At 42.0% G+C, this 15,442-nt stretch overlaps 1 protein-coding gene across 2 annotated transcripts in view; it reads left to right on the top strand.

Moving 5' to 3' along the window:
* lekr1 (Leucine-, glutamate- and lysine-rich protein 1) overlaps nucleotides 1-11,376 on the top strand; it is a 190,211-nt gene extending 178,835 nt beyond the window's left edge. For both annotated transcript variants that reach the window (XM_080185588.1, XM_080185587.1), the window contains 2 exons: nucleotides 7,958-8,257; nucleotides 9,645-11,376. In XM_080185588.1, the coding sequence (XP_080041714.1) occupies nucleotides 7,958-8,257; nucleotides 9,645-10,031 (687 nt within the window). In that variant the 3' untranslated portion in view covers nucleotides 10,032-11,376. The remainder of the gene's footprint in view (nucleotides 1-7,957; nucleotides 8,258-9,644) is intronic.
* The last annotated feature ends 4,066 nt before the right edge of the window (nucleotides 11,377-15,442 follow it).

Below are 15,442 nucleotides of genomic sequence, written 5' to 3'. Positions count from 1 at the left end.
GCTTGTCTTGATGTGGAGTTTTGAGTTTTGTGCTTTACTAGCTCATCCACAGTAAGAAGTCTCACAATGCCAGGTTAAAGTTCAACAGGTTTATTTGGAATCACGAGCTTTCGGAATGCTGCTGCTTCATCAGGTGAGTGGATAGGTAGATTCACAAACACGGCATATATAGGCATAGACACAATTGCAAGATAATTACATATTGGAATGAGAAGAAGAATGGTTGGAATGTGTTTATTTATAGGTAATCAAGTCTTTACAGATACAGACAGTGCGAGTGGGGAGAGGGATAATCACATTTTGAAGAGGTGTGAATTGTTTCAAGCCAGGACAGTTGGTAGGATTTTGCAAGCCTAGGCCAAATAGTGGGGGTTACACAGTGTGACATGAACCAAAGATCCCGGTTGAGGCCATCCTCATGCATGCTTGTAATTGTAGATAAACCTGTTGAGCTTCAACCTGGTGTTGTGAGACTTCTTACTGTGCCCATCCCAGTCCAATGCCAGCATTTCCACATCATAGTCCAACCAGTCAGAGGCTGGCTTCTCCAGAATTTTCTGCAGCATTTTTCAGATTGTACAAATGAGCCTGTCCTACTGCAAACACTCTGGGAAGCTCCCATGGCCACCCTGGGTTCTGCAGACCACAGTTTATTGCATTGATATCTTACACATGGACTATGTGGCCAAGTATTTATGCTCCACAGACACTGTGGTCGTTCTGGATCACCTTTGTCTTTTGGAGATGGCAATATTTTTCTAAGTGCCTGCGCAAATGATCATGGCTTGAATCTTCTGGCAATGCTGTGCACATTGCCTCTGCCCACAAATATTTTCATGACCTAGTATTATTGCACATTTTTTCTGATCCTGGCTGAAGAAGAAATGTGCTGTGCCCCCTTTTTAACAACACTAATTGCCATATTGAGGTAAGTTTAAAAGTCCAGTCTTTGACTGTCGGTTAGTGAGTGGATGAGTTATTGGGTGTGTGGGTGAGTGGGTAATTTGTTTAATTTGGTAAGTGGATAAGATGGATGGATGGGTTAGTGGATAGTATGTTTGGGAGAGTTAGTCAAGTGAATGCGGAGTAGTCAAGTCTGGTCAGAGGTTAGTCAGGTCACATATACTTGCAGGGGGAGATAGTCAAGTTTTCAAGGGGTGGTCAGGAGCTAAGTGGCTCTGGTTGGGGTAGTTAGATGGTCAGGGGGTTAGCTGGATCAGGTTGGGAGGGTAGTTGGGTGATTTGGGAATAGACGGCGTTAGTTGTGGGGAGTAATTTGTTGGTCAGGAGGAGTGATTGCATGGATCGGGAGTAGCTGGAGGGTTATGGAGTAGTCAAGTGTTCGAGGGGATAATCGGTGGGGGCGGTGGTGTTGGTTGTGGAGTTAACCGTGTGTTAGATCTAACATCTGCTGGGTAAACTAAACTCGTTAAAGTAACTCATGCATATTCATTCTAAGTCTTGGATTCTGATTAAGAGTCAGAGAAATTTGCACAGGTTCCTGGGCAGCAGGTGAATTGCCCACATTGGGTGTTTAAACTTTCCAGGCAATTCCCACGTAGATCCACTCATCAGGACCTTCGCGAGGCCCTGATGCGCATCATCCATCATGCGTCTGGTCTTTGGTAATTTGGAGACAGAAAATTTGGGCCATCGTTTTTGAAACTCTGTCTTGTTGTGTTTGTTCAGTTATTATTTCATAGACATCTGCTGTGATTGACAAAAATTCTTCTGTAGGCTTTATATTTTAATGTAATGACTAGCCAAGTGGTTAATAAAAGTATTCTTTCTTTGACTCGTAAATCTTGTTTGATTGGCTCCTTATTGTTCACAGCTTAAATATTTAAATACATTTGAATTCAGAAAAGGCATATCCTCATAAAAAGAAACCTAAATCTCTGTTGTGACCAACTGAGGAGGTTGAATAGAAGGGAACCAATTTACACCTTATCAACTAGTCAATAAAATCCCCTACTTCCTCATCGGAAGTGGACAGGCAGCTGGGGCTGAGGCACATGCTGCAATACTACCTCCTATGCCTTTTCTTGCTGGTAGCTGCAATAGAGAAAACAGGTAATTAGTGACTGACTAGGCTGAATCCTACATTATAGGTAATTTAGTCATTGTCTGCTAGCTGTCAGTGAATATTGGATGGAGCCTCAGTGGCTTGTTGGGGAGACCAATCTTGCCTTCTGTACAGCAATGATTTCTGTCCTTACTAGTCAGCAATGCGGCCTGCTCCTCAGCTCCGGAGTATCCTCTTTTGCTGCTTATGGGCGAGCTTGTTCTGGATAAAGACAGATGGATTGCCTGTGAGCAATATGGGTGAAAGAGCAATTCAAAAGAATGCACGCCTGCTGTGTGTGCTTAGTCCTCTCCAGTAAGAGATAAAGATGCTGTTTGTGCAGGATCTAACATAAGACAGTGATCTTAAAGTGGCTGGCAGACATGCAGTGCTGTTGTCCCATCTGCTGATAGTGTGTGACATTACTGTGCATTTTAACCCTTAGACTTCTGTTCCTGTCCCTCAGAAAGAGAATCTCCCAACTTCCCTGAAAGGGAAGCCTCACTGAAGAGTGCAGCAGATGGTTTTGAACATTTGGTAGGCATGCTGATTTAGACCTTCAGCACACACCCGGTTTGGAGTAAGTGAATGTCTGTGCAGATGCCATTTAAATATGGCACAGGAGCTTCAATTCCATTGGAAAACAGAGGACAAATGAATCATTGTTTATTCTGCCATGTGATTTGACAAGCCCTTTGCTGATTCATAATTAATGACTGAAAAGCAGAAGGCCTGGTGCAAAGTTCATTCTCACCACCACTGATTGTAGCTACAGTAATAACATTGACTTTTAAAAAAGCTAAAACCTGCTCTTGTAACAGTAACAAAAGTCAGTCCATCTGTCTTTATCCAGAAACAAAAGTTACAAGGAGGAAGGGAGAGTATGTGTTGATTTGAATTAACTTCCTCTTTTTGAGTAAATTTTACATTCCTAGCAGAAAGAAAGCCTTGACAACATTTTTAAGGGAAAGCTACATTGATGTGATGTTGAGCATTAAGCAGGTACATTATTGTTCTGCAGATAGATGCAGAACTATCCAAGCAACAAGCGCATCACTCCACAGAGCTTAAGGAATTAGTACTACGGATGAAGGAAGAGGCAAAGTTTAAAATGGATACTGAGAGACAAAACCAGCAGGAACTAATAAATAAATACAAAGAAGAACATAAGACGCTTCAGGCAAAGGTTTCTGATAGATTATAATGCTTCTGAAATGCTATGATCTTACAACTTATAAATATATATATGTGTATATAAAACATGCCCACGTGGGTTTTCTCCAGGTGCTTCAGTTTTCTCCCCCAGTACAAAAGACATGCTGGTTAGGTGCATTGGCCATGCTAAATTCTCCCTTACTGTATCCGAACAGGCACTGGAGTGTGGCAACAAGGGGATTTTCACAGTAACTTCATTGCAGTATTAATGTAAGCCTACTTGTGGCACTAATTAAATAAACTTAAAATTCCATTTAAAAATGTTTGTCCTGTTTTACTCATGCACCCAACAGAACACATTGTCAATTATTAGATTCCTACATTTTCATTCTATCTCAATTTCTTGACACTTGGTAGTGCAGAACTTGCTGAAACAAGAGACATGCCATTGAAACTTTTCATCTTTCAATCATTAGGGCAGATGCAAGATTGTCAAATTTCAAAAGGAGCAGCAGTTTATACCGAATGAAAAATTCAATCAGCACCCTTTCCCCATACAGTCTCAATTCTTGTTCCCTTTGAAATTTGGCATTCTTGCATCTGTCTTAATAAGTGCAAGAAAGTATTGATAGTGTGTCTCATTTTTCAGCAATAGTCCTGTAACATGAAACCATTTGCAGTGAAACATGGGTTAATTAATTCTGTAATTGCAATGGAAATAAAATACATTCTGAAGACCTTTGGATTATGAATATAATATCAAAATGTTAAAGTTTGTAAAGTAGCAATATAATGGATTGATTTTGGATATGTGAGAAATTGAATGCTTTAGTGAGACAGTAAATCAAAGGGAGAGCTTAGTTTAAAGTATTTTCATGTTTTAAAAAATAAACTACAAATATACTGACATTTTACTATCCAGTGGAAACCCTTAACATGTGTCTGTGACCTTGATAGGATTTTATTGTACTATCAGCAATATGGAGTTCCCCAATGTATGATAGAACAGATCGATAGGAAATCATGAGGGCCGCAAATTTGGAATAGCCAGTTGTAACTCCTCATCTCGGCATTCTGAAAAATATGGATAAAGGCCAGAAATGCAGATTTCAAAACATGCGCATTGGCTTCTTGTTGACCCCAATGGAGGCTGAATTTTTATTCCCCAGTGTTCTATTGAGATCTGTTGGATTCGATCTTCAGATTTGGAATTAGTCTCATGAATTACATAATCTTTGAAAAGCAAACCCCTAAAAAGTCTAGCTAGCACTACTAACAAATATAATTCTGTTGTGTAGCACAGTTTTCTAAACTGCATATTAAAGAAAAAAGTGCATTAGTAGGGTAAAATACATGGGGTTACGGGGATAGGGCCTGGGTGGGATGCTCTATTGGAAAGTTGGCGCAGACTTAGAACATAGAACATTACAGCACAGTACAGGCCCTTCGGCCCTTGATGTTGCGCTGTGAAACCAATCTAAAGCCCACCTAACCTACACTATTCCAATATCAATAGAGACTGATGACCCTCTGAAGAAAAGACTGGGATTTTTCCAAAAAAAGTTCCCAACTTGCAAGAAAATGAGAGTAAATGCTGCTGTTTTTTTTAGAATGATTTCCAGAATGAATCTCCAACATGCTGTACGTCACAGAGAGCCCTAGCAAGACTCACTCTGGAAATCTATGGATGGAGCATATTCCCACCTGAGAGGTCAGCAGCATAGCACTGAGTGAGCCACTGCACATGTGCATGTGCTGACCTGTCAGCCCCACATTGCCAACCTCTAGGTGGCTGGCCAGCCTCACAAACCCCCATTGCTGGCCTCCTGGACCAGAACTTTTGAGACCAGAACTCTCCACTCACCTGACAAAGGGGCAAACCCTGAAATCTTGTGGGTTTACTATCAAATAAACTTGTTGGACTTTAACCTGGTGTTGTGAGACTCCTGGACCTCCCCAGGTCAGCACTGATGTCTCTCCTCCCATGGCTAGCCCTGAGTTCACCGACACTCCCTCTCCCCCGCGCCCACTGCCCTGGCTCAGTCCTAAGCCCCTTCCCAATGACCGACCCTAAACTGCGCCCCCCCCAACAGCTCCAATCACTTTCCCTCCTTCTCCCTCTCATCCCAATGCAGAGTGGCAGCAGCACCAGACCCTCCCAACCCCACCAATCGCACCCCCCCGGCAATTGACCTGCCCCTATAGGCCTCGCCCCCTTGGAATGCCAAAGTGCCCTTTGCGTATTGCCAGTTTGTCCCTTTGGCAGTGCCAGGGCCAAGCTAGCAGTGGCTGGCACTGCTCAAGAGGCACCCACCCCCCCATTTACCCCGACCTTCTGAGGAGGCCTCAATGGCCCCTCTTTCCTCCAACAGAGTCGAACTGCCTGTTCTCCGTTAGTGGGGAGCAGGAGTAAATCCCAATGTACCACTCCCGGTGGGGTCTGGTGGGGGAGAGATGCTAATGGGCCCAGAGACTTCAGTCCCGGGTCAGCTAATGAGGTGCAAATAGCAATTTCAGTATTGAAATCAGCTCCGTGCCGATTTCCAATATAAGAACATAAGAACATAAGAAATAGGAGCAGGAGTAGGCCATCTAGCCCTTCGAGCCTGCCCCGCCATTCAATAAGATCATGGCTGATCTGTTGTGGCTCAGTTCCACTTTCCCGCCCTCTCCCCATAACCCTTAATCCCCTCTCTTATCAAGAACCCATCAACCCGCTTCTTAAAAATATTTAGCGAGGCAGCCTCCACCACTTCAACGGGCAGAGAATTCCAGAGATTCACCACCCTTTGAGTGAAGAAGTTCCTCCTCAACTCTGTTCTAAACCGCCTCCCCTTTATCTTGAGGCTGTGCCCCCTAGTCCTACTGTCTTTTTTGAGCGGGAAGAGTCTCTCCACCTCTATCCTATCCATCCCATTCATCATCTTATACGTCTCAATGAGATCTCCCCTCATTCTTCTAAACTCTAACGAGTACAAGCCTAGTTTATTCAGCCTCTCCTCATAGCTCAATCCCCTCAACTCCGGTATCAGCCTAGTAAACCTCCTCTGCACTCCCTCCAGGGCCAAAATATCCTTGCGCAGGTGCGGCGCCCAAAACTGCACACAGTACTCCAGCTGCGGCCTCACCAATGCCCTATACAGCTGCAGCAAGACCTCCCTACTTTTATATTCAATCCCCCTCGCTATGAAGGCCAGCATCCCATTTGCCTTCCTGACCACCTGCTGCACCTGCAAGCTGGGTTTTTGCGACTCATGCACAAGGACTCATGCATATGGAGCTGATGATGCTGAAAATATTAGTGTTGGAGACTCACACAGGCCAGAAGCCCATGAAATGGCTCCCACTAATGTCTCCTGGCCTGCTGCACTGCTGGAGCAGCGCAGTGGGCTGGGAGAATCGCCCCCAACATTTCTCCTCATCTCTGAATTAAATGAGTGATGCCTTATTTTTAAACAATGATCTATAGTTCTGTATTCTCTGTTTGGAGGAAATATCCTCTCCATATCCACCGTGCAAATACCTCTCAGGTTCTTAAAGGTTTCAATCAAATTTCCTCTTACTCTTCTAAATTCTAGTGAATACAAATCTAATCTCTTCAACCTATCCTGATAAAACAACTCATCCTTTCCTGGTAATGGTAGAACAAACTGTCTCTAAACTACTTCTAACACTAACACCTTTACATCTTTCCTTAAATAAGGAGACCAAACTGTACCCAATGCTCTAGATGTGATCTCACCAATGCATAACCTGAAGCATAACCTCCCTACTTTGTAATCAATTTCTCTCGCAATAAACAATAACATTCTATTAGTTTTGCTAATTATTTGCTATGCCTGTATACCAGCCTTTTGTGATTCATGCAGTCGGACACCCCAGATCGCTCTGCACCTTAAGAGTTCAGCAATCTATTACTGAGATAATAAGTATTATTCTTTCTGCCAAAATGGACAATATCACATTTGCCCACATTATCCTCCATTTGCCAGTATTTGCCCACTCACTTACTTAACCCATGTATGTCCCTTTGATTAAATGCCATTAAATCAGAGCACATGAAATATTCTGTTCATGCTATGGATAATAGTATTTAAAATGATGAAAGGGCAAAACCTGTGTATAAAGTGAAACACAAGAGCATCATTGTGAGTTGTGACAAAATATGGATACTACCCATATGTCCTGGATATTAAGCTGTCAGATTTTCAGACCTATTTTGGAAAATAGGGCCATAAGAATGCACAGGATACGTGAAACCCTTCAAACTCACTGTGCTCATTTCCTTCACAATTAACCTGCAATTGTTTTATTCTGGACTCTATCCAACTCATCCCCTTATGGGTCATTTCCAGGTTTCCCCTAATATTGTAGGAGCTCTACAATGATGGTAGAAATTGGACGTCATACTTGAAATCTTTCTTCACAAATATGTTAAAAATAATAAAATAAATTGCAAAATAATTCCAATGGTAAAAGCCCACCTTTTTGTTTCTATTGTCATTTGAAGATAAAGTTTAATTATATGACAAAATGCTGAGCAGGAAGTAGAACCATTTGTCCTTATTAAAATACAGTTGGTTGTCAGCATTTTAGAATTCATAATGAAAATTATTATAACTGTCTACTAATTTTACAAATTGGTGGATAAAACAATCCAAATGTTGAAAAATAGGGTATTTAAAATCACCGCAACTAGTTTTCAATCTGAATTAAGTTTTTGAATGTTTTTGTTAGATTCCTCATTTAATCAGTGATGCCACCAAACCATTACAGTTGGAAGTGAACAAAATGAAGAAAAAGCTTCAAGATACCCAGAACCAACTAATAGAGAGTGAGCGTTCCAAAGATGGTGAAATAGTTAATCTGGAAAAGGTCATCTCTCAGCTCAAGGTAAAGTTAAAACAAGAACAAGACAAAGTGGGATCCATGACTGAGGAACTGAGGACTGAAATACAGCAGAAATCAGCAGAGATAAGAGAAACACTGCAGGAGGTACAGCAGCTAAAAGATGAGCTGGACCAGGCCAAAAAAGAGGTACATATCCACATAATTATTACAAAGGCCTAACTGTTTAACAAGTTAACATTAAGTAGTTGAGCTACATGGACCCAGCAGGTTCCAGGTTCGAGCCCCTGTGTTCTTGTCTTCTATTGCTAATCAATGGAAGTGCCGTGTGTCAGAAGAGGACAATAATAATGTTCTTATTCGTAACACAAAGGCTCTTTATTCCTTCACTTCTCTTTAGATCTTAATAAACCTTCATTAAATAAATGGACTTATACCTAATACTTGGCAAAATAAGCATGTAGTAAAATAATTTAGTTTGATATTGGTTGAGGAGGCAGTTTTTTGGCACAATTGTTCATGACCTGGCAGTTGGAATTTGGAGCAGAACCAAGTTCTAGCAGGGTTCTATCCAGTCCAGCTCTTTTGGAAATTCAACATTTTCAAGCATATGTCAATAATATTAATGGCTGAATATGTTATTATTCTTTAACTGAGGCAATTATTTCATTTGTTAACTTCTGTGCGGGGTACAGTCGATGGGAAATTCCATTGATAACGGCGGGACCAGAATATCCTGCAGCCAGCAAATAGCGTGCCACCTCTCATTGAGGGAAACACACTGCAGGGAGTCCTGTGAATCCCCCTAAATTCTGTGTAGAATTTTGCGCTGCTCAGGCAGACGAGCGTCCAATCTGAAAGCACTTGAAATCATGTGAGAAGACATTGGGCGAACTTCCTGATGTCACCATGAGATTCTGGTCAGTGGGCACGAGTGCAAATCAGATGTGTGCCCATTGACAATTAGGAAGCTGATTTCAAGGATTAAATCTCCCATTGACCTGCATTTCACATTGCCTATGCAAATTTTAGCCTGGCACATGGACAACATGGTGGCCAAACCGCTTTTACCACTTTATCATTCAATGGTGGGATAATAGGAGGATCAAAGGCCAGATGAGTTGGTTGGAGTTATTGAGAATTTTGTGTGGGCTTCCACTAGAGCATTGTGAATGTTCACACTGCTTCCTTTTGAGGTTTGTGTACCTTGTTTGGTGTTTCAGGACATTTCAGTCTTGTGACAGCTCTCTGAGATTGTCAATGCTTTGACACCCTCAGTGCATGTGCCAACCCAATTTGTATCTCTGAAGATGGGTGCTGACTATTCAGCAGGGAGACCTCCTCTGAGGAGGAAGACAGTGGCCAAAGATAGAGGAGGCCAGGTAGTAATAAACATGACCTCAGAGGAGAGGCACAGCTAATTTAATAGTAGTTGGCTTTTCTTCATTTCAGTGATAATCTTTTTGAATGTCTTTTGCAAGTTTCACAAATACCTTTTTGCAATTCAATTTATGCACCTCTGTATAATTTATACAAATATTCTGTGAATAATGACTTGGTATGCTCCCACTTGCAGAATACCTTTCTTGAAGAAACCGTGCGTAGGGAATGTGAGGAACGTTATGAACTCACTGAGGCTCTAAGCCAGGCCCGGGAACAGTTGATGGAATTAAAGAGACTGAGTAGAGAACTTCCATATTCTCACCGTTCAGTTAGTCAAGGAAGTCTTAGCTCTTCTTCCTCACCTGCAGGGAGCCAGACACATAAGATCCAAAGAAGTCCCTCTCACAACAGCAGGACTAAACTGAGTGGCATGCCTGGGATCCCAGTGAATGTTAATGCCTCAAACAATGCTGGATCCTCTGCTTTACCCTTCATACCAGTACTGCATCCATCAAAAGGGAGAGCATCATCTGTGGGTGAAATCAAACAGAGGATTGCAGCTGCTGTAAGAAGAAAGTAGACTGTTCACAAATTCAGGAAGGTACTGTTTGACACAAGTGTTTTCCTGATTGGTCTATATATGTTCTAACAATAAACTCACATAACAGGGCCTTAATTTAACCCATGCAAACACATCCATCCACACAGGTCCCATGTGCTTTCTACCAAGAGTTGTTGTGCAGCTTCATAAAACCATTAACTTTTCTATATAAAGCTAAACATGGTTTCATGTCTACTGATTCTGAAAAAATAGGAAAGGTTTACTGACAACTAATATTATCTTAAGATCCATTTACGTAAGAATTGCAGAGAACGTACACACAGAAATAGACACTGAGTCCAACTGGTTTATGTGAAAGCTTATGCTCCACATGAGTCTCCTCTCACGCTCTTCATCTGATTGCATCAGCATATTCTTTGTCTCTTTTTCCCTTATGCATTTAACCAACTTCCTCTAGAATAGATGTTCTTACCTCATGTACTTGAGGTAGCTTACCTATGTTTTGTCTACTCCATGGGCAGGATTTTCTGGCCCTTCCCACTGATGGGATCCTCTGGTCCTGCCAAATGGGTTCCCTGGTGGCACAGCCAGTGAGCAACGCCAATGGCCATTGACTTTGGCAGGACTAGAAGATCACTCTGGCAGCCAATGGCTAGCTGTCTCTGCCTTGGGAAAACCCACCGCAGGGAGGGCCGGAAGATCCCAGCTCATGTATAAAGAGGTATCTCCTGAATTCCCAGAATTTACTCCATCTCACCCATCTTATAATTTTTGTCCATGCTTCAAAAGCAAAGACACTTTTTTGTCATCTTAAGGACAAATACCCCATGTAGTCTTCTCTTTTCCAAAGAGCCCCAGCTTATTCAATCTTTCTTAATAGGTGGAACCTCTCAACTTTGATATTGTCCTAAATCTTTCACTCCCCTTTGGTAGTGCAACTAACTCTTTTTGTAATATGGGAACTGTGCACACCTAAGTGATTTCTAACCAGGATCTACATACATTTAACATAACCTCTCTGCTTTTCCATTCTATCAATTGTTAACATGTGTTACTACTTTTGGTGATTTCTGTATTTGTACATCTAGGCCCCTGTGCTACCCTATTTTGATTTTTGTTTTACAAGGAGTGTGTGACCTCATTCTTCCACAAAATACACCATCTCACTCTTGCCTATATTCATATTATTTCACAAACACATATTTCTGCAACTTATAAAGGAATTCTCCCTCCCCCCGCCATGAGGCTTCCACTAGGCTCCGGCCCTTGGCACAGGTTGGCACTGCCAGTTTAGTACTGCTAGACTGGCACTGTCAGGTTGGCATGGGGCTAACCTTTGCCAAGGGATAGTGCCATTGGGCATTGCCAGTGCCTGGTCATGTACCTCTCCCTCGGTGGGTCTGTAGTCACCTTTATGCCCATGGAGGGATCTCCATGACAGGTTCACATCTGAATGAACCATCGGCCTGGTTTGAAAATACAGTTGGCGGGGGGGGGGGCAGTGGGTGGGTGTCAATATCTGGTGAGGGGGCATGTTTATTAAAATGTATTAAAATATATGTAAATCAGGTTTATGCCCATTATGGGCATGGACCTGATGACATCCCCAACAAGGAGCAAGGAAGATTCAAAATTGCAATCTCGCTGGAGAGTTCTGCGACTTCCGCATCTTGAGCACCTGCTAGCCTTCCCACGGACAGCAAGAGTTGGCTCAAGATTGCTCCCTCCGTTATTGAAGGCCTTTTGGTAATATATATATTGCATCTGTTGCATTAGCCCTGCTTCCTCTTCCTATTATTACTTCAAAGAATTCAATAAAGTTGATCAAGCATGTCCTTCCCTTTTGAAATCCATTCTGACTATTCTTTGTTGTTTTATTAGTTTCTAGATTTTTTCCTATTACATCTTTGTGAAAATATTCTATTATTATTACCAGCACAATATTAAGCTTATTGGTCGATAGTTCTCTGTACTTGTTCTACCTTCCTTTTTAAATATAGAAGTCAATTTAACCTGGTTCTCTGGAACTATAAAATCTGCTATCTCTTCCCTAATTTTTATTAGATATGGGTGCAATCCCATCAAGGACTTTTATCCTCACTAAGTTTCGTTAAATTTTTAATTGTCTGTCACTCTTCTATCCTGAATCTCCTTATACTTTTTGATCTATGCATGAATGAGATTATATATCTTTTTTAATCTCTTAGTTTAGAAGTATTTAGGAACTAGAATGAAAAGTAATTAATGCTCAATTTGGTCTGGTCAAATTGCATCGGAAATAAATGAATTAATCATTGAAAAGATTGCTTTGTGGTCATGAAAACTAGATAGTTCCAGCATCAGTTCAAATGGTGTATGCTAATTTTGTAATGATGAAGATTATGACATTGAATTTGATAAATTGATAGAAGCAAAAGGTATTTTTTAACAGTATAACAATAAAATTAAAATAAATATAATGTTGCAGGTTTTATTTAGGTGCAAAAGTATCAACACAATTTTCAAATTGCTGGGAAGTGGTATTACTTATGCCTATTAAGAAGAAAATGAGATCAATAGAAGCTATGTATTGCTTTATCAAATGGATTTCTGGAATATCAAAAAGGAAATACAGAAAATCCTAAACCGTTGCTAAGAAAAATGTTGACTGCAAACTTTGGCTCCTTGTGCCTGGCATTTTGATGCTATGATTGCCATTTTGGCTGAAGAATGGCCCCCCATCTGTGTTGGACATCATTTCATTAAGAATATTAGCATGCATGTAAAACTGATTTGACATCAGCACTGCCATTATGGACGTCAGTGCTCCAGTTAAAATTATTTCTTAAACAAGAACAGCTGAACTGTCGTTCAACAGAAAGGACCACCCACCAGTTAAAGGGATTATGAACTTCTTTCAAGTTAGTTACTGATTAATTTCTACTGTTTTTTGCTGTGATTGTTTAAGTGTTTGCTGTTTCCTAAGTTTTGCTGAGGTCTAGAGGGATGAGTGTGAAACATAATGAAGTCTTAACTCCAAGGATGGTGCACAAAGCACTTATTCTTGTATGGGTGCACTGGTGTGCCTTCCCCTTAGATCACAGCATGGCAAAGAAAATTAACAGAGGCAGAGGCAACACAGTAAAGGACATGCTTCTGGAAGAGGGTGAAGGGAGGGAAGGACTCTCAACAGAAAGGCTACATAAGAACATAAGAACATAAGAAATAGGAGCAGGAGTAGGCCATCTAGCCCTTCGAGCCTGCCCCGCCATTCAGTAAGATCATGGCTGATCTGTTGTGGCTCAGTTCCACTTTCCCGCCCTCTCCCCATAACCCTTAATCCCCTCTCTTATCAAAAACCCATCAACCCACTTCTTAAAAATATTTAGCGAGGCAGCCTCCACCACTTCAACGGGCAGAGAATTCCAGAGATTCACCACCCTTTGAGTGAAGAAGTTCCTCCTCAACTCCGTTCTAAACCACCTCCCCTTTATCTTGAGGCTGTGCCCCCTAGTCCTACTGTCTTTTTTGAGCGGGAAGAGTCTCTCCACCTCTATCCTATCCATCCCATTCATCATCTTATACGTCTCAATGAGATCTCCCCTCATTCTTCTAAACTCTAGCGAGTACAAGCCTAGTTTATTCAGCCTCTCCTCATAGCTCAACCCCCTCAACTCCGGTATCAGCCTAGTAAACCTCCTCTGCACTCCCTCCAGGGCCAAAATATCCTTGCACAGGTGCGGCGCCCAAAACTGCACACAGTACTCCAGCTGCGGCCTCACCAATGCCCTATACAGCTGCAGCAAGACCTCCCTACTTTTATATTCATAAGAACATAAGAACATAAGAACATACATCTGTGCAGAGTGTTCAGGGAGCCATTCTCCTATCTCAGTCTCAGCAAGGAATATCGTATCAGACATCAGTAAGGACATCCTCATTGAAATCTGTCACCTGCTGTAACTACAGCTGCAATCTCAGAGCTGGGTGAGAACAGTATTGCTATAGGTATGACGGTGACAGTGACATGAATTTTTATGCATTGGATTCCCTCAGTTGGAGCAAGTGAAAATTGCAACATCTCTAATCCATAATTGAGATCACTGAGGCTCTAAATTCCAAGAAAGCTTGACCACAATTGATTCACTCATGTCAGAGAGAAACAGCTGGATTGAACATGTGGCTTTGAGAGGATTGCAGATTTCCTCATGTTTCAAGATGCCATTGACTGCACACACACATCTTTTTGCCAGCATTGCATGCCAACTTTGATTTCCCACAAGCAAAAGGAATTTCGATCCCTCGATGTCTGGATGATGTGAAACAATATGGGGGTCAATGCCTGGTATCCTAGCAGCAGTCACAATGCCTTTATTCTACAGCAGTATGCTGTGTCATCTGCTTTTGTGTCAACACAACAAATACACACACACAAGGGAAGGATATCCCATTTCTGACTGGACTGTCCAGGACTAACTCACCCAACTGTGATACCAGCAAATGCAACCGAAATTACCTATTCACCAATTGTGCAATATTGTAAGTTCCTCTGTAACTGATTATCACAGTGTCCATCTATTAAAAAAATTAAAACAAACCCAAATAAAATTTGTAAATCAAACCATGCCGTTATTACATGCAAACATGAATTAATTACTCTTGTATGTTCCCTTAGTGCCTAGTTTCCTTGTGTCTGTGCCTGTTGTGGTGCAGTGCTACCTCAGTGGCTGAATGATGAAGGCTGCTGACTTTCAGTAAGGGAATCTGCAGATGCCCTTGCAAGACAACCAGTGGAAGAAGGTCTGGATTTGGATTACATCATCTTGGCATAGGCAGCACAGTCCAAGCAGACTGGCTAGTTGAAAGGCAATGGCAAGGGGACTGGAAGATGGGCAGTGGTGGGAGAACAACTGCTGTTCTCCTAAGAGAGGACAGCAGGTTCTTGCTCCACAAAGCCACTCCCCTGAGGTAACTCTGCAGCAATCTGTGATTACTGATTACTGTGACATCATGCAGGTCCCTTTGAGTGCTTGCATCTACAGCTTTTACTGCAGCAACCTTTTTGTAGCAGTAATCTGACCTTACATGACAGGAGTCTGAACTTCCATAGCAGCATCCAGATATTGGATGGTTTCTGTTTGTGCTTCAATGGAAGCTGAGACAAAACCTATCTGATGCTATATCATGGTTGGTTCTGCATGTGTTTTCATGGTCAACTCCTCTACGCTGGGTAGGATGAGCCCCAAGCCCTGTGCAAAGCCCTGGGCAAAGCCCTGTGCAAAGCCTTGGTGCTCGACTCCTCCATACTCCTTGACATGACAACCTGATAGGCCAGTTGATGCACCAAGCATTTTATTGTCAACACCCATTAGCCTCTTATAATCCACCTCAAATTGTTCATCTGAGCCCTCTGCAGCAAAATGCACGCACAGTCATTCCCCTTCAGTGAG

Source organism: Carcharhinus amblyrhynchos, chromosome 3 (genome assembly GCF_965287045.1).
Source record: "Carcharhinus amblyrhynchos chromosome 3, sCarAmb.v2.hapA, whole genome shotgun sequence".
Classification (NCBI taxonomy): domain Eukaryota; kingdom Metazoa; phylum Chordata; class Chondrichthyes; order Carcharhiniformes; family Carcharhinidae; genus Carcharhinus; species Carcharhinus amblyrhynchos.
This window is presented reverse-complemented; position numbering and strand designations above follow the sequence as displayed.